We start from the raw sequence: 27,757 nt of genomic DNA on the forward strand, positions 1-27,757 counted from the left end.
TGATCCTGTAAACTGTTCAAGTACATTCTGAACTAAGCTCCTCATTATGTTACCAATGCGGGCGCATCGGAAATACAAACTGAGGGGGAGATTTTCATACCCTATGCACTGGTTTAGCACCACAAAAATGACGCAACCTAGGGCAATTTTTTTCTCTATTTTCTTTCCAGAGCAAAACTTGTTGTGTGCTGGAAAGTACCATGGGGCACATTATCAAGAACGGCGTTAAAATTATCGCCGCTTCAGCGGCAGGAAACTGATGCTAAAGTGGCGATAATGGGCTTGATAATATGCCCTTGTGAATTCCCATAGAAGCCCATGTTCTGGTGTGAACATAGTCTTCTATGGGAACTCACAAGGGCATTTTATCAAGCTCATTATTGCCGCTTTTGTGGCAGTTTCCTCCCGCTAAACTGTGATAATTTTAACGCCGTTCTTGATAATATGCCCCATGTAAGTAGTGCAAATCAGCGCAAAGTACTTCTTTGCATTACTTTGCGCCGAGGGGGCGTTACATGGGAGATACATGGGTGTTCCCATGCAACTACCCATGCCTTTTAACACCAAACCATAATTACAAAGATTTGTAAACATGGTTTTGCGCCAAAAGGTAACGCCACTTCAAAGGAGGCGCTAACAGGAGAAATGCTTACATTTCTCCGTTCTTTTCAAACTTTCCATGCGTGCTGCACTGTGCAGCACGTATGCAAAGTGGTAAAAGCTTTGCATTGTGCCCAGCATAGCATTTTGTACAGGAAGGGTACCCTTCCTGTACAAAACCTATGCTACACTCAAGCACACAACCTAGCGCTGAGGCGCTACGGTGTGTGAATGATGCATGGCAGTTGAAATCAGCGCTGGCGCAAAGGAAAGAGGTGGAGAGAGCCATATCTCTGAAGATATGGTGCTCTCCTGCTCCCTCCAGGTCACGCAATGCAGCACAGCCTCGCGGGGGCTGCGCTGCATTGCGTGACTACCCCTGAGTGTTTAAAAACATACTGCCATTTTTCTTATCTCCTGCAAATTTCAGCAGGTTAAAGCAGTCAATATGTATGTAAGGAAAAGTGCTAGGTAAGGAGGACTGGTCTGTAGAATTCACTGCGGACGCCCTCTTCCTGCGGTTATCTCACTTTTTTTCGGGCAATCCTGCTTTGGTTTATTATTCCACTTTTCTTCAGGCAAAACTCATTTAGTTTAATCCCACAACTCATAAACACTGATCCTCTAGGCTTGTCCTTTTTAGGTCTTGCCTAGCTTAGCAGCGCGAAAGCTACCATCGCTTTGCGAGGCATGCAGTATACACTATAGTGTGGAAGGTTTGTGGAAGCTCTGCCCACTCTCCAGCCCATCTTCCTCATTGGCTTAGGTTATAAATGCTGCCTTCTGATTGGTTTTAGGCTTGTTAGTCCCAACCCATGACAGCCATGTCAATCATTTGTATCCTTCCATGGCTACTGGCCCCTTCACAGCACAGACTACTTTCTTCCGCTGCCCCTCCCTCCCGCAGTCCATGCCTTCTCGCTGCCCCCTGCCCCTCTCCCACAGTCAATGCTTTCTCGCCTCCCCGCCCCCTCCTGCAGTCCGATGCCTTCTTGCCACCCCGTCCTCCCCCCCCCCCTTGTGCCTCCTTGCGCCTCCTCGTCTGCAGGCATTGCTATTTGCAATGCAATAGGTCAGCCTCGCGTAAATCGGAGGTTGAAGTGCCATTGACCAGGGACACAGGGTTGGAGAGATGCGTGGGCAGCAGGCGGGTTATTAATATTACAACCAAAGTGGTTAATAAACAGCAAGGACTTTATGGGCCGTTATTAAAGTGTTAAGAAAAATCTTTACATTATATATCTAGGTATTCGTGTAACTCGCTTTTCGGCGATTTATTGGCCCAAGAGCGCACAGTTGCTCATCTAGCGGAGGTCTCCACCCAAGGCTAGATTTCCTCCTCGTTTATTTTGCTATTACTCGTCAGCACCAAAGGACAAGCAAGACTATTCAAAGATGGACGCGTGTCTGTGTCTGCGCGCGCAGTCACAGTGTGGAGCGCAGAATAGATCCTGTGCGTCTCGGCAACAAGTGTTATTATTATTGTTGTCACCGGCCGTCCTGCTGGAGTGAGCGTGTGACGCTGTACAAGTGCTGGGGTGGAATCCCGAGTCCGGCCCTCACACCGAAGCCATGGAGGTCTACCCACAGGTCAGCGGCACCCCACAGACAGCTGCAGAGCCTGCCTTCATTGTCAATCTCTGGGCTCTGTTGGAGGAGCCGAACAACAACCAGCTGATCTGCTGGAGCTGGGTAAATGGGTAAGGTTACGTGTCGTAATGGGGATTCGGGGGTCTGTAGCACCACAAAGTATTCCAATAGGAAGTGCCAAGACGCGTATTGCAATCTGTCAGAAAGTTTCTAAGACTTCCTGTGATACCACGCTAAAATTTCGTTTACTTCTGGTGCATGGACCTCTTTTGAATGTGGCGCAGGGACTGTAATTCTGCATGCTCTGTGTCCCTAGTCTTGAAATTGTTTATCAGCTGCACCTTTAAGGCGTGATATGGTTGTCCTTAAACTGTATACACAAACCTCGACCCCCTACTTCACTCGCATGCTTTTGTTTTCATTCATTCATTCGGTGTCGCTCTGCAGAAGCTAATTGAGAGGATGTGGCTTAATGTCCAGAGATTCCAACTTTGGAACCAGAGAAGGAGGATCGAGAGCCCACGTCATCTCAACATTCCATGAACCTGTCTAAATCACTTAATCTCCGAGTGCCTTAAAAAAATAAAAAGTAAATGTGCTCTTGTGTAACATAAGTAGTGCCCTTGTAAAGCAGGTTTATATCGCACAATTTATCTCTTGGACATATTAAGTGATTTGCCAAGAATCCCAACATGTTGCGACGCCAAGACTTGAACTGTGATCGCTCTCAAATCTGCAGCTCTGGCCGCTGCACCACATCTCTCCACTCCTATGGTACTTGTTTTTTGGGGGGGCTCAACTCAAATTTGGGCTCTTAGGGCCAAGCCAAACTACTGACTCTTCTCTACCCATAACTTGTCTGCCTCTCTACTGCTACCCTCAAGGTGCCCCTTCAACGAGCAGCAGACTGGAGAGGTTCAGTAAAGCCTTTGGGATTACTAGTATTGATTAGGTCCATCACCCCCCTGGCTCTGGGGGGTCTCCACCTTCGGGGGTCACACTTTGCAGACAAGACCATTGTTCGCACTACTGCACAGTTAAAATCTTCAAAATAAAATAAATAAATCCAGTGATTTTTACTTTAAACTTTGTTGCTGAAGACTGTGCATTTCTGAAAAACGCAAAATGCAGATTGCTGAGATACAAAGGTAAAAATCATTCTTAGAAAATATTTTCTTGGACGCAATGAGCAGTGCCAGTGTCAGCATTTGTGAAAAATGTGATTTGTAGCCACTGAGTGCCAAAACTAACACAACAGTTTACTGTTCTCTGTGGACCCACAAGACCAGTGTTAAGGTCGTGTTTTTAACAGTTCTTTATTGGGTGTCTATTGCTCCAATTCTCCCTTGCTTTCAATGATGCCAACACGTTTTTCGTCTGTTGCTGATACTCTGACAGCAGACTGAGTCAGGGTTATAGACCTAAAGATAATCATTCTTATTTCAGGAGGAGCATCTACAGTGTTTAAGAACCGGTCACCAGGTTCAGTGACACTTAAGGCACGGAGTGTACATGAACAGTGATGTTTTGACAATTACTTATTAGGCATTGTCCTTTCCAAGTAGTGATAAAGATATAATGATGCCAGGTAGAAAAAGATTTGTCCTGTAATGTTAGTCAACAGTTGTGAGATAGTCGCCACTAGGTATCATAGTGCATTCACTATATTGCAGTCCCCCAGTTTCATGGACATTAGGTGTCATTAGTTCAGATGTAATCTTCTGAAACAAATGATAGCCGTCCAGAGGTATAGCTCACATAGTAATACGTAAGTATCGTTGGTGTGTTTGCTAAAATTCTGTAGACTTGACCAAAGTTCTAAAAACCCCATTGGATATCTGAAACATTAATATACCCTCTTAGTATCTAGTTCCAACAAATATCGAACTACTACTAGTAACCAGGATAAAAGTGTTAAACTTTAGAAAAGTTTTACCTTCAATCTCCCCATTAACTTGTGTGGAGTGTGGGACTCTGTATGTGATGTAGTGTCGATCGATCGCTAAATAAACATATTAGAACAGTATTTTAATATCTGTATTAAATACTGTTACATGGTCATAAGTAGTCCACATTTCCCTGATGGAATAATGTCAATAAAAAAATAATCAATCCATACATAGGTCTGGTGATGGGAATTTACCCTACTGCCTAGGCATAGCTCCTGGAATCCCGCTAGTCCAGTGACCCCTGAGCCAGCCTTAAGAATGTAGTTGTTGGCCATGGTGCAGGTACTCAGTGAAACAGGGGAGGCACGGGCTGTACCAGAGATCATACTGGTCACAGCCAAGAGGTTCTTGTTGTCTTTTTGAGTGACAGGATCAATAAAATAAGCAGTGTTTTAAAAACCTGGAAAAAGCAGACCTCTTTTTCTGTACCACATTGGCAAGTGCGATGATGGGATGGTATTAATTGCGGAAAGCTCTAGGTCAAACCAACAGTACAGGTCGAATGGACAGTGATTTCAGCATAACAAAGTGCATGGGTTAACTTATGTGAGTGAACATGTGACCATGTCAAACTCCTGTATTGGTACTCCTTTTTAGGCCAAAGACTACCAGACGCACAGCTGTCTGGTTTGATAACGACATCTTGGGGACATGTGGAAAGCTTACCTTGGAAGGAATTTTGCCCTTTTGTTAACAATTAATTTGTGGTTTGTCACTCACATTTTGCTTGTTCTCTATTTGTTTTAGGCTGTTCAGCTTGAGTTCGTTCCATCCCATCTCCAAAACCTATTTACTGTTTTTGCCCACCAGTGCGTGCTTTCTGTAAACAGGCCTTTAAATCTTGTTCTCATCTTGTCACATTTGCTGTGCATTCAAAGACAGAGGTCACATGTCAGGCTCTGTCTTCCGAGGGAGCTTGGTGTTATTTTTCTTTCTCTGACTTCTAAGTGACAGAGCATAACAATGCTAATTTTTTGGTAATTCTGATGTGTGATGGGAACAAATATTTTATTACGGTCAAAGCAAATCAATACACTAGGTGATCACATTTCCATACATTATCGTTAGCTTTATACTTTTAAGAGTAAGACCAAACGATGTCGGTGCAAATGTAATTGTCATTTAAATTGAAGATGTGGTAGTGTACTACCATTACACACAACACACGATGCTTACTTCACTTTACAACACTCCACTATACTCCACTCTGCACCACTCCACGCTCTGCCACTCACCACTTCCTGCCACTCAACACTGCAATACTGCACTATACTCTGCATCACTCCACTCTACTTCATTCTACATGCCAATGAACTCTACAAACACAATTCCACTATGCGCCACTGCACTTTACACCCCTCCACTGCGCACCACTTCACTCTTAGCCACTCTACTCTGCAACACTGTACTCTATGCCACTGCACCAATGCACTCTAGTCTGTACCACTCTATTCTACGCAAATGCACTCTATGCCACTCTAATCTACTCTGCGCTACTCTACTCTCCACCACTGTACTTTACTGTGCACCACTCCACTCTAAAACAATCTACACTGTGTCACTACACTCTGCCCACTCAACTCTACTCAGATTCACTCCATTCTACCGGGGCACCAACTCAGTTCCCCTGTTCCAATGTCGACAGGTTGCAGTCTCTGCTGTGCAGCATGGCTAAAAAGTAGAGCCATGTCATGGCACTATTTTTCTTTATGTGAAGCCTAGTTGGATAGCAGCCTGCGCTGCTGAGCCACATGTCTAAACATTTTTTTTACAGTGCCAATAGATCTCACAGAGGCAAAACCTATTGGCTTTGCCAGTGCTTGGTCTATGCTATCTTCCCTTACATTTAATCTGAAGGGCATGTGGCCTGCACTGTTGGTGTCATTTAAAGTTTGACAGAGCAGGAGCGGCAGAGCTCCTGGCCTTCCAAAAATGCAGTTCCCCTGCTCTATTTAACTTCGGTGGAAGTGTTGGATGTACACCAGCAAAGCCTCAGCTACCTCTGATGGCCAAATCCATTGACTCGATGGCTGGCCTGCCTGCCTGCCTGCCAAAGGCTGTCAGGGTGGTGCAAGCGCCACTGTGACCTATGTGTAGTATGGGCAACCCCCATCATTTTATCTTCCCCGGGAAGGGGTGGATAACTCCATGCACATATTTTCTGTTTCCTTTTTTAGGTCGTGCATTCAAGACCTCTTGTATATACCTTAGTATAAATACTTTATTAGATTGAGCATTCAGCACTCTTTTGTATATACTTTAGTATATAAAGTATGTACTTATATGTTTATGTACTTTGTGGGCTCTGAAGATCAGCCCTAGGACTTGTCTGCTTCCTCTTAGGGACAGTAGATGTTTCTTCACGCAGGCTAATGTGCTGCATAGCTAAATACATATAAGGTCCTAAAGGTGAGACCAATTGCATTGCAAATGCTTGTTTGTTGTGGGATCCCTAATACGGTTGCCCCACATCTGAAATAAGGAGGACCGTAGTAGCCTGGAGTAGTCTGTGGCAGAAAGGTCAGTGCTACGTTGCTACGTTTCTAATTAGACAAAGCATTAAAATATGGCCACTATAAACTCAGTTTGTCATGCATGATTTGTAGTGCTTTGAAGTCCAAAAGTTCAACCTTCAGGACTCCTTCCATGAGGCATCCAATATCCAAATATGTGTTATTTTTAGGCTACCAACTGTGACCTCTGTGAAGAATTTAGATTGTTCAGACTGTGAAATAGATCCAGATAATCTTTAGGGCAGGCGTTAGTCAAGACCTTTTGATTTACAAAAAAATTAAATATATGATGCACTTACCTAATGGGCCCTTTTGCCAGCCCTCTTCTTAAATTTGTCCGTTATCATGCCATTTTCATTGTATTTCCATCCCCCCTATGGCTTACAGTATGAGGCAATACAATAGAAGTCCCGGGCACAGTGAACTAGGTGTTAAACCACTGATGGATTCCTGAGTTACTAAAAACCCTTCAGACATAGCTTTTACAGTATGAGGCAGTCAGTCAGCAGACTTCATCCACTGGCTAACTTCACTGTGAATGATGGCAGTCTGCCTATTTACAAGGGGCACAACCAGATACAACGTGCTTCCCTTAAGCGCTAGGGACTTCTATGGCAAAGCGCACTTTTTGAGAATACATGCTTATTTCCCTTTCAGCCATTTTTTGGCAGCATCCCTAATAAAAAAGTTTTGCAAAAACCAAATACAAAACAAAAAACATTGACAAAGCCTAAAGTTTGATGGCGAACATCAGACTAGCTGTAGCTAATGCTTTTTAAAATCGGCAATCCATACTGCATGGAGACACACGTGGCAATACATTCTTATGTTTTAACACACAACTGTTCTTTCTGCCATTATTTTTTACTTCACCATAACACTTCGAAATTGGTTTTAAAACGTTACTGCTTGCTACACAAGACCTTTGTTTATGGTCATTATATGTATTTAGTCTTCCATTTGTCACTAACAAAGTGATGTTTATGATAAAATCTGATTTGCAAATAATTTTACATTTCTTTCTCCGTTAAAAGGAACAACGTGGATGATGGAGATTTTAAGCCTCATTCGCTCTAAAGGGGACCCAACATGGACCAAAACTGTCCCGAATTGGGATCGGGTCCCATGGGTAGAGGGCAATGAAGCCTCAAAGAAGCTAGATCCTAAGTCCCTAAGACCTCGGCACATCACCAGTCATTTGCCCAAGAAGATCTTCTGTCGCTCCTTCTTCAGCTCAAAAGCAAAGGTAAGAATACAACTCGGCCACAGAGTTTAGTGGTACATGTGGGAAGTTGATATGGAATGACGATTGGCGGAGAAATCAATAACTAAAAAGGCTGTTTCCTGAATTTCTGGCTATTATTTGCAAAATATAGCATTGCAAGTAATGTTACTTATACTTGGCTTCAAAGACACCAATCGTTCATTTGCCCTATTGTATCTATTGCCTGATCACTTAAGAGGGCCTCTGAATTTGAATCATCAGCATAAATGCTAAGGGCCTTAGGGGCCAGATGTAGGAGGCCATTTACCGACCGGTAACGGCTGATTTCGGCCGTTACCGACCGGTAAATGGGTTTTTGGGATGTAGGGGCATCATTTTACAGATTCAGTAAATTTACCGAATCGGTAAATTTACTGAATCGGTAAAATACAGATTCGGTATTTTTACCGATTCGGTAAATCCCAGATGTAGGTGGGACTCTTCTGAGTCCCAAAGCCTTACAGATTCGGTCAGGGCCGGACTGGGAACCGAAACCGGCCCTGGCAAAGGGCTCGGCCGGCCCCCCTCCCCCCCAGGGGGTTGGGGGGTGCGACCGCGCTCTTTGCTAGGGCCGGTTTTCGGCCGATTTTGTTACAGTGCCGTTTTTGCAGCTATGCTGCAAAAAACGACCCTGTAACAAAACCGGCCCCCTTGGGCCCAAAACCGGCCCCCACCCTCGCAGCCGACCGGGGGATTGCCCGGTGCCTGCAACGGCCAGTCCGGGCCTGGATTCGGTATTTTACCACCCAATCCAATTGGGTGGTAAAATACCGAATCCAGGTGTGCATGCACATGTGTGCATGCACACCTAGCCATGTGACAGACAGACATGCCCTTAGGTCATGTCTGTGTGCCACATGGCACACATGCCCGTCTTTGGGGTGCTAGAGGGTGTCAAAGTGACACCCCCTGCACCCTTGCTGGAATCGGTATTTACAGAATCTGTAAATACCGATTCGGTAATGCCCATTGATTCCTATGGGCTTCAATGCCCATAGGAATCAATGGGCATTACCGGATCGGTATTTACAGAATCGCGAAATACCGAATCTTAACTATTCGGTATTTACCAAGTCTTTGTTACCTACATCCCCCCCCCCCCCCCCTCTATTTTACCACTTCTTAAATACCGAATCGGTAAAATTCGTTATTTAAGAAGTGGTAAAATAGAATTACCTACATCTGGCCCTTAGTGTATAGTTAATGGCCCATGGCGCTCCAGGTCAGTAAAGGGATGTTCTTCACTGGCCAGGTGAAAGAATACCTGCCATACCTGTAGATCTCCATCAAGCAGGCAACGCTGCTGTGCCTTCAGCAAGCCCTCTGGGGGGGCAGTTCTCCTTTGCTGAGCAGTTGCCATGTTTAATGTGACCACTCACAAAGGTTTATTGTTTTTAAAACAAACTCCCAAAGTAGGAGTGGTGGCATTTCGGTGTTATTGGGAATTTTCTTCCAATGGTTTGTGGTAAATACTGTGATTTCCTGTTTGAGAACAATAGGTCGCCCTTGGAAGGTCTGAACAAGAAAAATGCATTTCAGAACATATTCCGCAAACAGCGTGGATGGCCTGATACATGTTGGTTGAAAAATTAGCTCGTAGATTCTTTTGATCTTGCAATGACTTCCATTTGCCTAAGGAGTAGTCATCCTGGTCCTTCTGATAAATAAACCCTTGACTTATGATTTCTCCCTACCAAGATATGCCTAATTTCATGTCTTCCATCATTCTCTGAAGTTCTAAAATGCCTTGTTCATCCACAGATTTCTGCTTTGGTTGCCTCACATTTTTTCTTACTCCTCTTACAATCTGTTTTTGCACTGCTCATTCTACAAAGACAACCCTTTTCTGTCACTAACCATCTCAACACTTCCCCCCATCAAAACTATTCTTCTTAAACGATGTGCTACATCGACATCCTGCTGCTGGTCATGCTCTTAATCTTTTACCTTGAAATGTCCCAACTATTGTTGTGTTTTAAGGAGAACTGGGTCTATGCGTTATGTGTGTAAATAATGATAGCTGGTTTTGTCTGCTTCATGTGAAAGTTCTGGCTTGATTTGATCAATGATGTATCTGTTTGTTTTCCTGGCTGTCCAAAGTAATCTAAAAAGTCTCCTCCAATACCACATTTTAACGACATCTATGCTCTTGCTGCCGTTCAGTCTCCTGTTCCCAACATTTGTATACTTACATGATTACAAAGAATACCATAACTTGTATAGTCCAGACATTTGATGCTGTCCATTCATTAGTGCATTCGAAAATCTACACCAAATATGTCATCGCAGGTTTGGTAATGCTAATCTGTGGTGTATGACTAAGGCAATCTTTATTATTAGGGGTTGATCCCAGAAGACAGAAGCTGTCTACCACGCCTGGGTCTTCATCAAAAAATGTAAATGTGATTGCTGCACTTATTGTAACTGTGGTCTATTGGCTAGACCTGCTTGCTTTGCAAACTAGAGCCCAAGATTCCAGTATGGCTCTGACCCTTTAAACAATGCCATGTGAATCTGAATACATCACTTAATCTTCCTGTACCGAAAAAGAAAGAAATGAAATGTAATGTATATAAAATGAATTTGTGTAACCCCCACGTGATTTACACTAACTTGTAGATCATCTCCCAACCCCTCATATAGGATACAGTGCTCAGTTGCTTTATACCTGGCCTATGATATAGAAAAACTCCTACATACATTCTGGTCTTTTTTTAATTTGTCTTCGTCCATTTGTTCACTATGCCGATTGTTTGTGATATGAGAAGTTTCAGTTCGTGTTGACTTTCTGTTAAGAGGTTTGTTATTGGCATACAGAAGGTTGTTGATATTTGTTGGGAGTTATATATTGAATCTAAGCTCCTTTTCCAGGTCAGCGTTTCTCATTCTGTATTCTGCATGCATATTAATTAGATTGAGTAATAAAATGCAGCCCTCTCTAACACCCCTTTTCAATCAAAACCAGTCTGGTTTACCATATTCTATCTTAACTGTGGAGTGGGTGTGGCTTAATGGCTAGGGCAACCAACTTTGAAACTGCGGAACCAGGTTTGAGTCTCAGCAGGGACGACCAAACATCCTGTGATTCTGCACAAATCACTTAATCTCCTCTTGCCTAAAAATGAACGTGTCCAACTATAATGCAACTGGTACTAATATAAAGCGCTCTGATACCTTTGGGTCAAGTTTACGCTACGTAAAACTCCTAAAAAACGGTGCCTTTTTCAGGTGGGTATAGATTTTGGATGAGACCATTGGGATGGTCTGGAAAACACACGTACACAACACAAGTATTTTGATATAGACAGCATAGATCATGCCGTGTTCATTTAATTTTGATACCCCCCGCTTATCAACTATCCAGCAGAATTCAGCAATTATGTTTTTGTTCCCCATCCTTTCCCTGATCCCAGCTTGCACATCCTCTAATTTTCCTTCTATATGTAACTCTAATCTATGTTTAAATATTCTGAGCTTTATAATGTTGGCATGTGAAATTTGGCAATTGTACATTAGTTATCACAGTTCTGTGAGATCTCCTATTTTTGGTTTTTGAACATAGACTGATCTCTTCCAAGCCTTTCGTCAATGAATTTGTTTTGCAAATCTGCTGCCCCAATTGGTGAAGACCTCGTTTTACTGATCTACTGTGGCTTGTATTAATTCTGTTGGAATACCATCAACTCCTGCAGTTTTCTTCTCAGCAGTGACCTTAGGGTTGTCCTGAATTCTTTTTTCATTAATAGAGGTTCCTGTGCGAAATTAATGTTCTCTAGGATACCTCAAACTTTGACATCTCCACCCTGCTGGTCTTCAATATATACTTTTCACTTCCATTTCATTTTCATTAGTTGAGCTGGAATATGCCCATTGTTGTATTTCCAGATACCATCTCATGGATGAAGCATCTTTTAGTTTTTATCAGTCCTTTCAATAACAGTCCTTTATTTTTGGTCATTTGTTTTTATCTTCAATATCTTTGCAGATGTTGTGATATTTGTCTTAGTCTCCCCTACCCGTCCCTGAAATTTTTAATTAAATTCTTTCTTAAGAGCTGTAGGAAATGTGCCCTTTCTGCAGGGTCACCCTGTTTTTTTTGCCATTTGCTGTATCTCCTATTTTTGCAGACTGTAGAACTCTGTGCACTTAACCATGCTAACAACTGATGAAGTGCATGTGCTTCCCCTTTTAACATGGTGAAACTGGCATACCGCTGATTGGCTTATCTAACTTACCTATAAGTCTCTAGTATATAGTGAGAAGTGTACCCAGGGCTTGTAAGTTATGTCAGTAATGGGCTACAGCCCCCGTTGCACCACCACCCCCTACAGTGACAGTACAAACATGATTGCAGGTCTACTATTTGTAGCCTGGCTGTTTCAGTATTCAACTGAAAATTTGACTAATCATAGTAATCCCACTTCAAAACCTTTCTTTTAAATATTTATACATCAACCCTATATAGGCCTTACTAACCTTGGAGAAGGATGCATGGTATATAAAAGTAGTGCATGTAGGAATTTTATGTGAAGTTTAAACTAAAAGTGAAGAAGCCTGAAAAGCAATTCTCTCTGTAGCAAAGCTGGATGTTCAATTGCACTGGGTTATATTATTACATAAATTTTTTTAACTTGTGTTTATTGACATTTATAAAGATCAATATACAAAAATCAAGACAGGGCGCTATAAAATCACCTCAATTAAAACATGACATGCCAGTGCAATTCAACAACATCATCAGCAATGTTTAAGTAAACATTTCGGTCCCAATTCGCAAAGGTAAACTGGGATGAAAGATAACTTCACGACTTTTGGTACTCACAAAGGGCACTTACAATTAGTAATGTTACACCTTTGTCTCAGCTAAACTTAAGATTTGCTCTTAAGTTTAGCTGAAAGTAGTCTTTTGGTCTCAATTAAACTAAAGACCAAAACCTAACTTCAACTTAGACAAAAGTCTAACTTTACTACTCATAAATATCCTTTGTGAATACTAAAAGTTGTAAAGTTAGACTTTTGTCTCAGTTTACCTTTATGAACCGGGCCCATTGAAGGAATTGACCCAAATCGGTCACTCATGTCACTAATGACCAACTATCAGCATTTCATTAAAATGAAGAGTTGGACGGACAGTAGAGAATACAAACCAATAATTGTTTATTCAAAGTACGCTCAGAGCAGAGCCCAGTCTACCCAGCCACTAAGGAGTGCTGCATAGGGACTGTCATCAGCAAGCATATCAATACATTATGCACATTTTCAAACCCAAAGTAAACATGCCCATCATGGAATTTTACAGAAAGATGCAGCTGGACATTAAATTACAAAGGAGTAAGTTTCCATTCTGAGGCCGGGCACACATTATCTATCTTTCAACGTTACTCTCCAGTGCCCGCCAACAGCCAAGTGCGAGAAGGCTTACATCTCAGAAGAAAGGTATGTGCTAATAAGAACAGTGCATTCTTTAGTGTGGTGAAACTAAGTTATGAAGAAATATAACCTAGAGAAGGACATTTCTCAGAAATGGTGAATAATTTGTATTGAACATGATACAAAATGGCGCCTGTTACCACATAATGGCGCCACAAATGCTAACTTATGTAAAACAATATAAAAACATCATTTTTATTCCAACACCATCAAGTGGGAGCTCTTCCCCATTTGGGTCAGGAAGGTTAATAAACAACTTAGTAGTTGCTCGACTGGAGTGGGGCATAATACAGGGTCCCAATACAAATGCATTACTCAAATCTTGCCTCCCAACTCTCTCTACTGGGGCCCCACCCAGGGCCTGACCAAAAACCTAAACTATTCAGTGTCCCAGTAATTGATTGATTGATTGATTGCTTTTAGCATGTCTCATTGCCTTTAAGTCTATTATTAAAAAGAGTGAGTAAAAGAGAAAACATGGGAGACAAGGTATGAACAAAAAAAAAGAAAAAAAAAAACATCTCAGGGAGCGTTTCTAGAAAACACTGGAAAAGCAGTGGCCGGACAGCCTCCCAAAGGTCCACTGGTGGACACCGTGTTGCAGGCACAATAGCCAGGGATCTAAGAGGATAGTGGGCGTATGTCTAGATTAGGGAAGGTACCCCATCCTGGGAGCGCAGAAGTTGATACTTCTACATTTAATAATGCTAATTTTGGTGAGCGAACGAACAGAAAAATAAAAACGTCTTTTTTTAATCCGATTCAATGGGAAAGTCGGGTTTTGATAAACATTAATGAAAATTTACTTTTGCGAAGGAACCGTTTTTCCACCTAAAGCATGTAAATGGCCATTTTTATTTGCTCTTAAAATTCTTCCAGCCATTATTTAGCATTTTAATTGGTGTGAACAGGTTTGAAATTCCTGCTAGGAGGAAAGACTAGAAAGCCCTGAATGGGCAGAGATGACCCCTCTTTTCTGTATGTGGCTGCATATGCAGTGGAAGGGGGCCTGTGAGCACCCTTTTTGGCATTATAGTTTCAATCTCTCTGCAGAGGATTAACATAAAACACTTGCGTCTTAAGTAGCATCCTTGATAGTTTCTTTAATGTATGTCTATTATCATTCCAGCTGTCTATAAATCAAGTTAAGCATTTAGAATTGATTTTTGACATTTTGGTAAAATGCAGTTAGTATATTTTGACAATCCAACCATTTTTCAGAAGCAAAATGATCATCATCTTTTCCACAGTAAGCCCCAGGCCATGTCTTCACCACTATTATTGAGCTGTTCCATCTTCTTGAACCGGGAACCTAATCAATGTGATTCCAGAGTAATTCCTCTGGTGGTGTCTATAGATGCAGGCATCAATATGGTTGCTTGAAAATGTGTTGGCACTGATGAGGCAATTCCAGTGATTGAAAAAGGCTATTGCAATGATGCCCTAAAATAGACAAAGAGCTTTTAGAAGTTAGCATGAATCATGGGTGGATTGAAAATGTGAGGTGAAGTGACAGGATTAAGAAAGGAAAGTAAAAAAGAAATAGATGGCAGCACATCAATATAGTTACAAAAATATATGGATAATGTAGTAATAACAGAGGAAATTCTTCAGGACTGCGTCTGTTTGATTTAAAAATAGTATCACTCCAATTATATTTGTTCACTTACATTGCTATATTGCAAGGCAGTGTTCTGCTGAAGTACACACTCTGCCCCATCATTTTTCTCCTACCATGCCACTCTTTAGGGAAAGGTTTGTTTGATGCACGTCAGTACCCGTCTGGCTCCTCCTCAGAACAGTCCATCCCAACCTGCTAGGTGAGGCCCCCTCCAGAAGGGACTGCAAAAGACCCCAGACTGGTTTCAGACTTTCTAGGTATTACTAGTCAGGTATAGCTTGAGTCTTATGTCACAGTGAGCATGGGACCAATGTCAGTGCAAACCAGTCGCACTTAGGGCATACATTGCAACAAGAACAAGATGATACTTGCAATTCAGGAGGGGCGGTTCCCATGAAGAGCAGGTATGGTACTTACTTCCAAAAAATGGGCCTCTGACTAGAGCAGCATGGTGGGTGAAAAATGCTGGACTGGACTGAGGCTCTGAGTGATTGTCAGTGGCATTAATTAATTTAAGCATTACCTCATTCATCTTATTGTTGTTGCATGCAACTTTACAGCCAATGATATTGCCAAGAAACCAGCACTGAAGTGAATGGTGTACCTGTAGATTGTTAATAAGGGATTGGTAGACTTGGGGAGATGATGGAAAAAGATGTAGACATTGGGAGACTTCTAAGGGAAAGTGATTAAGATGGAGAACAGTGATGCAAGCAGATAGGAAGGGGACAAAAAAGTGTGGAAAAGAAAGGTATTCTGAGGGAGAAAGTGCAAGGCTATGGAATGGAATGATAAATCATATATAAGAGTGCTAAAACTAGGGGTGGGAGGAACTCCTGGAGTTTCACTCCACAGAATTCCGCTGAGTTACACAAAAACTCTGTGAGATTCTGCAGAGTTGAGCAAGAGGACACAATTCAGCACAGTGCGCCTTTTGCGGGGATTTTTAGCAGCAGGAGTTTATTTCATGCTGTAAAGTCACATGACTGGCACCATGTCATATGCTAGATGGTGCTACTTCTTTCTGCTGCTCAAGTAGATTTTCTACTTGAGTGGCAGCATTCTCATTGTGAACGGTTGCGACCTGCAGCAACTGCCAGGGTCAGAAAATCTTGCCAGGAGGTGTTATAGCATCTGACAATTGCACTAGATGACAGACATTTCGCTCACTCTCACCAGCTTAACGTTGGTGAGCCATGCTTGAAATAAAACTCTGCCACCTATTGGTATGGTACACTAGGCCCTAGGCATAAGTTGAGGCCAACAGCGATGCAGCTGTAGCCAGCTAAACCTAATGGAAGTACCCCGTCAAAAACATTATTTTCTGACTTCGTCTTTCTGGGAGTCAAAGTCCCCCAACAGGCCATGGTTAAAGGATGTATTCTATTAAGCCCTTTCGAGGTCAAATAGCCTTTGGTAGAGACCCTGCTGAATCTGTTCATGCCTTCACCCTTCCAAGATTTCTTCGTTGAAACTTAGTCTCTTCTTTGGAGCTTGAAATACTTCAGTGGAACAAGCCTGGAACCTGTAGCCAGGTATCTCCCACTAAAGCCCAATACCTTAGCCGCGACCGTCCACTGAAACCTTCCAAGTAGATCCACCCTGATATTCTTGCAGATTGAGGTATTTTAGACTTGTTTAATTAGTCCTTGCCTTCCAGAGGTTGACAATTTGGAAAGCGAACTCTTTTTAATTATTTTAGGACAGTTCATCTTGGTGACTCTGAAGGTTTCCAGGACCTCAAGGACAGTACTTAGGAGTCAGGATTCATTTTAGCAGATGACACCAGCACGGTTGAGTTAGGGTCCAGTTACCTTGGTCATTAGAGGAAAGAGGCATGCAAAACTTGAGTTAATGGCTGAGGGGGGTGTAAGCCCCACTCAAGCCACAACGACTATCCTTATAAGGGTAAACCGCAAAAGTCAGTATATTAACCTCTGCTTAATCTTATGGTAGCTTGGCACAAAGCAGTCAGCCTTAACTTAGAGGCAAAGTGTAAAGTTGTTATGCAGCGCACAACAGTAAGAAAGCACAACAAAAAGAAAAATCCAAAAGCAATAAAGACATTTTTATAAATAAAATGATACCAGAACGACAAATATATAATCAGTAGATTTGTAGATATGCAGTGTCAAAGTTGTAGACATCCTTAAAGCAGAAAGCACTTGCTGGACAAGGGGGCGTCAGAAGTTCAGGATGACCACGGTCGAGCATAAAACAGATACAGGGATCAGGTTAGTCCCTCTGAAAAAGTTACCTTCTCAAAGTCTGGTGTGAAGAGTTTTGTTTGCTGAGGATGAGGCCCCCAGGAGCAGGAAGAATGTCACAGATGGTCTTCAGTAAATTGCAAAGAGCAGGTCAAGTATTGCAGATAGTCATCACTGTAGAGTGAAATTCCAGTTGGGCTACGAGGACAGTTGTTGTTGGAGCTTCAAACTGACTGTCGTTGCTGTAACGCAAAGGTCAGATATACTATTAATGGCTGTTGCTTCCAGTCGCTGTTGCATGAAGCGTCCAGTTCACAAAGTGGCCAACGTTTCAGGATTTCACTTTTCTTATTTGAAGGGATTCAACTGATTGCAGCCAAGGGTCCATGAAGCAGGGAGGCACATCTTGGACACCAGGAACTCATCCAAGCAATGGCCAGTAGGGCTCAGGGTGGACCACTTGCAGGTGCAATACAGCAGGTCAGCTAGTTACATGGAGGAATCTGGAGCTTTTTGTGGCCCTATAGAGAAGACAGGAAGTCATCCAACTGAACCTTGGAGCCACCCAGGTTAGTCTGAGATGAAGGGAGCATATCCAGTCTTCCTTCTCAGAGAGCAAGCCAGCAGTTCATTCATCGGTAGGAGCAGGGCTGTCCTCAGGGGGGCAAAGGAAGTGCTTCTTCTGTAATGTCCACAGGTTCAGGAGTGCAATGATGAGTGGCTTAGGAGATCTAACATGTATACATGGTCCCACCCTTTGTGTTGGGATAAACATCCTGCCCTACCAGCATGTTTGGTTCTGGAATAATCTTCCCTTCCCCTGTCAAGCCTACAAACTGTTTTAGGTGACAATAGGCTGGTGCTAGGGTCCTGTGTGTTTGCTGGAGGAGCCCTTTGTAGTGTAAGTGGGGAAGGCCACAGCTCCACCCCCAGCCATTGTGGCAGGATGGATCATCCTGCCCACATTCAGTCCCCTTTTGTTTCACTGTCTGGAAAGAATACACGGACCCCAATAGCAGAGCCATTCATAATCATATGACTTAGGACACTGGCAGAAGGCACAAATGGTTAGGACAAGAAATGCTACCTTTCTAAAAGTGGAATTTTCAGAATTTTTACTTCTTAACCGACTTTACCACCAAAGGGAATTTTAAACTACAAGTCATTTGAGCTTGAAAACTGTATTGCTATCTGTTATCACTTATTAAATGTAATAAGATGACCCAGTGTTAGTCAATGGGACAGATAAGCCTCACAACAGTGAAAACCTTTACTGCCAGTACAGGTAAAATGTGAGTACACATGTCCTACTGTTTAAATACAATGCACCCTGCCGTCTGAACCTTTAGGGCTTGACGTTGGTGTGACTAACATGCAGGGTAAAGGTGGGAGCAGGTTTAGCCCTTCTTGTCCTCCTCCATTCCCCTACAGGCCATAGACATTAGTTGTCTTCCTCTTCTGTTCATCCTTAGGTTCAGATGTGTTCTGAAGAGCTGGGGAGAGTTGCCACTTGTATTCAATTCTCTGGGCAGTTGAGATCATTCCAATCACCTGGAGTTCACTACGGGTGTGTGTAATTAAGTGAAATTTGTATCTGGTGAAAAATGCAATCTTGCATCTATTTTGGAAGCAAAAATTCATGTCACACTATTTGAATAGTGCAAACGAGAGCCACTCCCATTCTGGTCATGTGCATTGTTCCTGCGCTTTTGTAGCATTATTTTGTAAGATGGAGTAAAAGCCTAATTTGGGTAATTTTGCATAACAAGCATAATTCAAAATTGCTGCTGTGTTAAAGAAGTAGCCATCTACTCCCTGTATCATATGTGTCCTAGTACCTTTCCCATATAGATTGAAGATCAGGCATTGCCCTATATACCACTTCAGCCACAAAACAACATGAATCGCTATGAACTGTTTACAGTTTTCCTAAGTATTTAACATTGTAGCTTAACAAAGTGATGCCCAGTCTAGGAGGTAATGTGATACCCCCAGAATCACACCAAAGTAATGAGCGAGGAAGCCAGATTAGAACTCTGGTATCCTGGCACTCCAATTTACAGCACCACTTGCCTAATCTCCCTTGACCAGACCCAGCAACATTTTTCATTAATTTCTGTCCTCTAGTCCCCATAAACGTCATAAAATTATTATATAAATCTAGCAGACTACCAAATGTATTTTGTCCATACCTGGAGACTATCAACTAAATCCTTTAATGCTCTCAGCATTTTTCAAAATCATAAAACAATTTAAAGGGAAGGACACGGTGGTTAATGCCAGTAGATTTGCCCAGGAAGAAAGGAGTGGGAATCAAGTGTTTCTTTTCTACAGTCTATAACAATCTAACAGTTAGACCACCTGTCCTTAAATGTGCTTCCTTGGAATAACCCTTACCCTCTGCTTGATTGGAGTGCGCATCAGTGTTCATACATCTCCATGCTGTTAGTTCCTCTGGACAACTGCGGTGAAGCTCGTTCAGTGAGTTAGATACTTATCACTGCCTCCTATATGCTTCGGTACAGCAAATCTCTGCAAGGCTAGCACAGCCGTTCATCCTTCTGAGGCTATTTACTCAGCTAAGGAAAAGAGATGCCGCATAAACCCCTGCATAACACACACTATTAAAACATTTAATAAAACCAGCAACATATTTGTATGACACTAAAGTAGACTTTCAACCAGGAGTCCTCGAGCACCTGTGAAAAATAAAGGTGGGGGCTTTTGCCTGCTGTACTGAAATACTCGCACACTCTTCACATTTGACAATTATAGGAGACCCTGTATATCACAACCCACATATTATTAGAATGAGAGCCCTTTGCAAATCAACCCCCTGCTTTTAATCACTGCAAAGTCCATTATAGTGATAATTTCCTCTCTGCTTCCTACTCTTCACGTTTTCTGGGAAGCTCCAAACATAATGTACAAGGAGCACACTCTCAGATAAGGCATTCTCAATAAAAGCAGATGGCCTTTGATTACACACAGCTCTTCAGACGGCTATTTCTTGGCAGCGCCTCTGCCCACGTTAGAGCTGTGCTTCTCACACTTCTGTGATCAATGGTTGCGTCTCCCTATTTACATGGTGTTAGAAATGGGGAATCTCTAGTGGGCAGAGGTAGGTACCTTTGTCCAACCAGGGACCCTTGATTCTAGTCAGGGTAAGGGAGAAACACACTCTAGCTTAGCCCTGCACATCCCCTTGGTAGCTTGGCACGAGCAGACAGGCTTATCCCAAAGGCAATGTTGAAATTATTTGTACCAACACTCACAGTAACACAGTGAAAATACCACAAATGGACACCACAGCAGTTTAGAAAAATAAAGCATCTTTATCTAAACAAGACCAAAACTACAGGAACCCAACATACATATATTCAAAAAAATTACTTTTAAAAGGATATTGCAAAAAGAAGTTTGTGGAACTCAAATAGCACCAACTGGGTTTATTGCAACGTCGTGATAGCAAGAAATCCAAAGCACGGTGCCCACCACAAGGATCGCAACGTCGGGCGTGGAGTCACACACACCCCCAAACAGTACCTAGGAAACGAAGTCCATGACAATGCACAGCGTCGAAGATGGCCGATGTCGGCTCCGTTGACGATGTAACATCGGCAAGTTCGTAGAGTCGCCCTCGGCGGTTATCGGTGCTGCAATAACAGGACGTAGGCGCTGGAGATGACTAAGTCGATGCGAGTGCTGGCATCGGCACGGCCGATCACTGCTGGTGTCGGTGGGCGTCATAGAGCATAGGAGCTGCGGAGCAGGCCGGGTGATGCGTCGTTCACTTCACAAGTGGCTCCCCAGGCCTCGGTGCAGGTCACGGCGTCACTGCGGCATCATTGGCTGCGTCGGAAACATGTTTTCCTGTTTCTCTTGGGTTTCTTCCAGCTCCCAACCACAGTAACAACCTCCAGAGGCCAAAAACTGGCAGAGGCACCTCAAAGCAGGTCAGAACTCACAACAGCGGAGATAAGGGAAGCTGGGAGTGAAGAAAAATTACTTTCAAAAGGATATTGCAAAAATAAGCTTGTCGAAAACAAATCACCAACTGGGGCTATTGCGAAGTCGTAATAGCAGGAAATTCAAAGCATGGTGCCGACCACAAGGATCGTGACATCGGGCGCGGAGTCACACAGATTTCCAAACAAACGGTACCTTGGAAACGAAGTCGGTGACGATGAACGACGTCGAAGATGGACAATTTCTGCTCCATTGACGATGCAATACCAGCAAGTTTGTAGAGTTGCCATCAGTGGTTATCGGTGCTGCAATAAGAGGACGTAGACTCTGGCAATGACGGAGTCTTTGAGAGCACGGGCATCGGCAAGACCGATCCCTGCCAGCGTCGACGGACGTCGTTGGGCATCGGAGCTGAGGAGCAGGCCGGGCGTTGCAACCTTCACTTCACAAGTGGCTCCCCAGGCCTCGGTGCAGGCCGTGGCATCACAGTGGCGCCGTTGACGGCTTTGGAGCAAGTTTTCTTGCTTCTCTTGGGTTTCTTCTAGCTCCCATTAGCAGAAACAACCTCCAGAGGCCCAGAATTGGCACAGGCACCTCAAGGCAGGTCAGACCTCACAACAGCAGAGTTCAGGGGAGCTGGGGGTGAGGTCTTTGTGTCCCTGAGACTTCTGAACAGGAGGCCAGCATACTTTAGGCCCTTGGAGATCTCCTTCAAGCAGGGGACACAGCACACAGCAAAGTCCTTCTCCTTTCCTTGGCAGAATCAGCAACTGCAGGCCAACCCCAGACACACAGCAAGGGCTGTACTTCTCCTCATTGTCTCCAGCTCTTCTCCTTGGCAAAGGTTCCTCTTGAATTCCAGGAATGTACTAAAGTTGAGGGGTTTTAGGTATAATACTTATACCCTAAAATGTCTTTGTTCTCTTTGTACAAGGGGTTCTGAGCCCAGTTCAAACCAGTTCTGGGGGGCACTCTGCAAGTGCACAACAACATTGTTGTCAGTTTGAGCCTTGGCTCCAGACACACTGCAGGGGGGCAGATCTAGCATTCTGGAAGGCAAGCACAGCCCTATTCAGGTACAGTTGCTACTCCTCCCACCACTCTAAATGCAGATCAGGCCTATTCAACCCAGTGCTGACTAATCCAGACTCCTGGAGCCACTGCACCTCCCCAGCCCCTGTCACTCCAAAGCCAGACAGTCAATCCACAAACTGGCCAAGGCATACATAAAGGTTGAACAAGAAAATAGACACTTTCTAAACGTGCTATTTTCAAACACATAATTTAAAAACCATCCCTACTAAAAGATGTGTTATTAAATTCTGAGTACACGGATACCAAACTCTAATGTTCTATTTTATCCCCATGGGAAGTAATGCTTATAAAATGTTACAAAGCATTCCCCATTCTGTCCTATGGGCAAGATAGCCTTTCAATATTGGAAAACGAAATTGGCAGTATTTCACTATCAGGACATGTCACACACACGAGTACATGTCCTACCTTTCACATACACTGCACCTTACTCAGGTGGGGTACCTTGGGCTTACCGTAGGGGTGTCCTATGTGCAAGGAAAGGGAAGGGTAGGGCTTGGCAAGTGGGTGCACTTGCCAGGTCAACATGGAAGTGAACAAACTGCGCACAGGCACTGCGTGGCAGGCCTGAGACCGCTTTTCAGGGTTCTCATGTGAGTGGCACAATCAGTGCTACAAGCCCACTAGTAGCATTTGATTTACCAGCCCTGGCACACTCAGTGCACTTTACTATGGACCTACTGCTAAAACAAATATGCCAATCAGGGGAACCAAGTACAATATCAACTCACACAGAGAGCATAGGCACTTTAGCACTGATCAGCATTGGTAAAGTGCCCAGAGGACTATAGCCAACCTCAACAGGTGCGGAAAAATCTGAGGAAGAACCAGAAGGTTTGGTGATAACTATGCAAAAACTGCCATTTCCAACACATGGAATGTGTTAATTATGTTTCTATTCACTGTGAGGATGCACTTTCTGACCTGTGCCAGCTGGCTGGTGCCCAGTTTTTTGCACCAACTCACCAGTTTCCAACCTGGAAAACCCCGCTTCATTTAGACTGATTAAATGAATCTTCCTTTCCCGTCACTCATGCATGTGCTGTGCAGGAGATGAGGCACAGGTGCGCACCCTGACGCTGTGCACACCCTTTTCAGGCAGTGAGCACAGCAGTGTTCCTGCGGTAAGGGTAGTTGGCATTGCGGGTAATGAGGGGTGTTGGGGAGGGGGGAAACTAGTAATAGGTGATTTAGTGCTGTCTCCTGACCTTTTCCACTGGGGTGGTAACCCAGCATTTCATGCAGAGGATTTTGGGACAGGAGACAACTCACTACAGGGAAAGAAACACTATCCATCTGTGTTTCAACATACCAGTTCGTACGTACCACCACGACTCGCTCATTCTAAGGACACACCACTGAGCACTGCCCTTTCTAGAACTGAACTGCACAGAACCATCCTGTAGATCAATGTTTCAGCCTGGCTCTACCTCCACTGCTGATGCTAGAGAGCCCTTGGAATATAGCCCTGCCCCTTCTTCTAGCTCTTCTTGCACTTTCCTGTGGGCCACATTACTACAGTCGAGTTCTGCTTTTAATGCACAAAGCTGCCGCTTACACAGCACAGGCCCTGGCAGACAGACACTGCTGCTTCAATCCCAACAAGGAACCTTTTTGTAGGACAGTGCTTCAGCCTGGCTCTACCAACACTGCACAGCACCTCTGCTGACCCTACAGCCCACTTTGTGAGATAGTATTGCCCCATCTACCTCTGCATGCACCTCCCTGCAGGTCACAGTGCTTCGGCTGAGTTCTTCCCTTACTGCACAGGGCTGTTGCCTACACCTTATGGGCACTAGCTGACAGACACTGTTGCTTCTAGCCCAGCAGAGAACCCCTCTGCAGGCTTTATCTCCTCGGCACGGGGGCATAACACAGGTCAATGCAGCACCTGAAGTCAGAGGTCCCCCTAGCCCTCTAGGAGCTGCATATAGCTCAATTCCAATTATTATCTGTAGATATAAGAGGCTAGGGCTACTCTTTGCATTTAGGAAGACGGGGCTGCTGCTCACACTGTCTCGGCACTGGCAGCCAGGCCTACTCCTCCTTCCAACTCCGCATATCACTGTGCTTCAGACGAGTTTATTTATTTATTTATTTTTTGCAATTTTTAAAGCGCTGCAATTACCCGTGGGTGTCTCGGCGCTAAAGGCTAAAAACTAAATACCCAGTGATTAAACGTTGAGACAGTGAATGAATAATAAATAAAAAAAGGTCCATGAGTAATGTCATTGAGAAAACAGCCAAGTCTTTAGCTGCTTTCTGAAGACAATCAGAGATGGGCTAATCTTTATATTGAGGGGAAGGGAGTTCCACAATTTCGCTGCTGCTATGGTGAAACATCTGTCTCCCCAGTTAACTTTCCTTGTTCTAGGAATCTGAAGCATGTGAGCGGTGTTAGAGCGCAACGTTCTAGGGGTTACCAAAGGTTTAAAGGAACTTCTCAGGAATTTAGGGCCTATATTGTTTATTGCCTTATAGACAATACAGAGGGTCTTAAACTTCGTACGACTTCTGACTGCAAGCCAATGCAGTTGGTCTAAATGTCCAGAGACAGAGCTGTATTTGGGAATACCCAATAAAACTCTGGCGGAGGCATTTTGTATAAGTTGAAGCTTGGAAATGACCTTTTTTTGAGCAGTGAGGAAGAGGGCATTGCAGTAGTCAGTGCGAGAAAACACCAGTGAGGATATGAGTGTTTTTCCCGAAGCTATGGGAAGATACGGTAAGAGTTTCTTTATTTTCCTTAAGATGTTAAAGGAAGATGAAACTACCGCATTCGCATGATGATGGAAGAGGAGCTTGTTATCAAATATCACTCCCAGATTTCTGACTTTACTAACAGGTTGAGGTGGAGTTCCCAGTTCCTCAGGCCACCATAAAGGGGACCACAAAGGTTGAATGTTTCCAAACAGCATAACTTCCGTCTTAGATGAGTTGAGTTTTAAGCAGTTGGAAGCCATCCAACTGCTAATGGCCCTCATACCATTCTTAAAATTTGCTGCAACAGTAGGTCCGTCCTTGTGTATAGACAACACCAGCTGAGTGTCGTCAGCGTATGTTGTCAAATTGATGTTATACTCTTTTATTACCCTCGCTAAGTCCGAAACATAGATATTAAAAAGGGTCGGACTTAGCGAGGAACCCTGAGGGACTCCACAAGGAAGGCTGAAGGTAGGTGAAGTGAAAGTGCCCAACTTGACAGCTTGTCTACGATCAGCCAAGAATGATGTGATGAGGTCCCTAGCTCTATGTTTAATGCCGATGGCCTCGACACGGTCGATCAGAGTTACATGATCGACCGTGTCGAAAGCCGCCGACAGGTCCAACAAAATCAGGACAGCCTGTCCACCCTTGTCCATTGTGGCCCTGATTTCGTCAGCCGCCTTGATCAGGGCGGTCTCTGTTCCATGACCTTGCAGGAAACCAAACTGAGTTTCGTCCAACAGGTCATTAATGTGAATATAGTCAGATAGTTGTTTATTCATGACCGATTCAAAGATCTTAGCTGGGAACGGCAGAGAGGCAATGGGACGATAACTGGAAGATAGTGTAGGGTCCAGGGAAGTAGGGTGTAGTGTTCTACCCTTACTGCGAAGGGCTGTGTCACACACTGTTTGGGCAGGCAGCACAGTTGCTTCTATCCCAGCAGGAACTCTGTGTATGCCAGTGCTCCGGCCCGGTTTCATCTCCTCTGCACAGGGCTGCCGCTCACATTGCCTGGCTCCTGGTAGTCAGGTCTGCTACTTCCAGGTTTGTCGAGAACTCTCCTTAGGGCACATTGATTCAGTCCGGCACTGACTCCACTGCACACGGGCGATGTCTTGTCACTTTACAGGGTCCATCAGCACTGCCAGGCTTCCCATGCCTAGGAGTTCTGAAAGATGCCGGTTCAGTTCATCTTTCTCACATGGACTTCATTTTTGTTCAAACAGGCTGCTACTACAAGTGATAGATTAGGAGGACTATAAGCTGTTTTTATTTATTGTTATCTTAATATTTAGTTTTACTGATATTTTCTCATTTCTTATACAGTAACATTTCAGTTTCAATTGCACTGTAGCATTTGTATTTTTTCTGCTAGGAAAGCTTTTCTGCTCTCGAAGCAGGCACCGGCCTGCTTCTGAGACTGGCCCACACCATAGTTTAGGGCTGTGATACTCCTGAAGCTGGCACTTACTACTGCCAAACTTCTGGTCCTTGTTTTATTTCCAGTGGCACACTCTATGAGAGAGCATTTATTTCACAGTAATCTCCCTTGGATGCGTCTCTCAATGCGCTTGTGTTGCTGATAAACACTGCTTGCTCCTGTGCACCACTGCGCTCCACGTTACTGTTTTGTACGTGTGCTTTTTCACTCCCTAGGGCGCCTCCTATTGCTCTCTTTTGGACTTTTGCCTCTCTGCCCTCATTCCCTCCATATTCTTTTCCCCTCACTCCTGCGGCCCCTCACGCGGCCCCTTTCGAGATAGAATGTTGTCAGGATATCCTTGGGAGCAAGAAGTGCAGCCTTACGAGCTCTGTGCCTGAGGTGCTGTCCGTTGAGCTGTAGAAGGTGGGTTTTGACCGCAATCTGTGTCATTGCAGCTGCATGAAGACCGGGTGCTGGGCTAGTGCTCATTAAATAACATTTTGAGTTTTTTGTTATTAAAGCAACAGTCTGTCGCCTGCCTACCATGAGCGCGAGGAGCCCACTGTACGCAATGTATGGTTGTCCTTTACTTCCCAGATGGTGATATAGGGCCACAGCAGTGCCTTTAAGGCACTCCAGTGCAGACCAGTAGGGTAAGCCACAGTCTTGTAAATTCAGAGCAGGGCTGGTACCTAACTGACTCTTCCCAGCACTACTGTGCATTCCTTCACAGTTCTTTCGTGACTGACTCTTCCAAGCTCTATAAGCCTTCGATAGGCAACCCTGACATGTGACTGACTGAGTCCCAGCCTTATCTGTTCCTTAAGTGCAGGCCTGCTTTTCCTTATTCCTAATGCCCTCTTACAAGGGAACCTATCTACATGACACAAAGGACTTTCTACGCCTATTGAGGGAAACTGAATTCACCCATGCCACAGACTATCTCTTGCCCTTCGATGTTGACTCATTGTAGACCTGCATCCCTCAAGATCAGACACTAGTGACCATAGAAGGCCTCTTTAACCGAAATCCACCAGACACCGTCACACCAATATCCTTCATTTTGGAGTGCGCCACCCTGGCCATGAAGGAGAACTACTTCCAATTTTAGGACAAACTTTATCTGCAAGTTTCTGGGACTTTCATGGACAGCACCTTCGCCCCAAGCCTGGCAAACCCTTACATGCATGTCTTTGAGGAAGATGTTTTCCTATCCAACAACAACAAGTACCTGGCCCAGCTCCTACTCTGGAAGAGGTACATTGACGACATCTTAGTGGTGTGGGGCGGTGGCCTGACATCCATAATGCTGTTCCACCAGTGGCTGACCACACAAAACTGACACCTAGGGGTCACCTGTGAACATAGCAAGGAGAGGCTCCCCTTC

At 44.0% G+C, this 27,757-nt stretch overlaps 1 protein-coding gene across 3 annotated transcripts in view; it reads left to right on the forward strand.

The window, feature by feature from the left end:
* Positions 1 to 27,757, forward strand: part of LOC144770435 (sulfotransferase 2B1-like) — a 548,547-nt gene that overhangs the window by 188,163 nt on the left and 332,627 nt on the right. For all 3 annotated transcript variants that reach the window (XR_013598895.1, XM_078654947.1, XM_078654946.1), the window contains exon 3: positions 7,687 to 7,898. Coding sequence is in view for 2 of the 3 variants with exons in the window: in XM_078654947.1 (XP_078511073.1) it covers positions 7,687 to 7,898 (212 nt within the window). In the remaining variant the exon portion in view is untranslated. The remainder of the gene's footprint in view (positions 1 to 7,686; positions 7,899 to 27,757) is intronic.

Source organism: Lissotriton helveticus, chromosome 7 (genome assembly GCF_964261635.1).
Source record: "Lissotriton helveticus chromosome 7, aLisHel1.1, whole genome shotgun sequence".
Classification (NCBI taxonomy): Eukaryota; Metazoa; Chordata; class Amphibia; order Caudata; family Salamandridae; genus Lissotriton; species Lissotriton helveticus.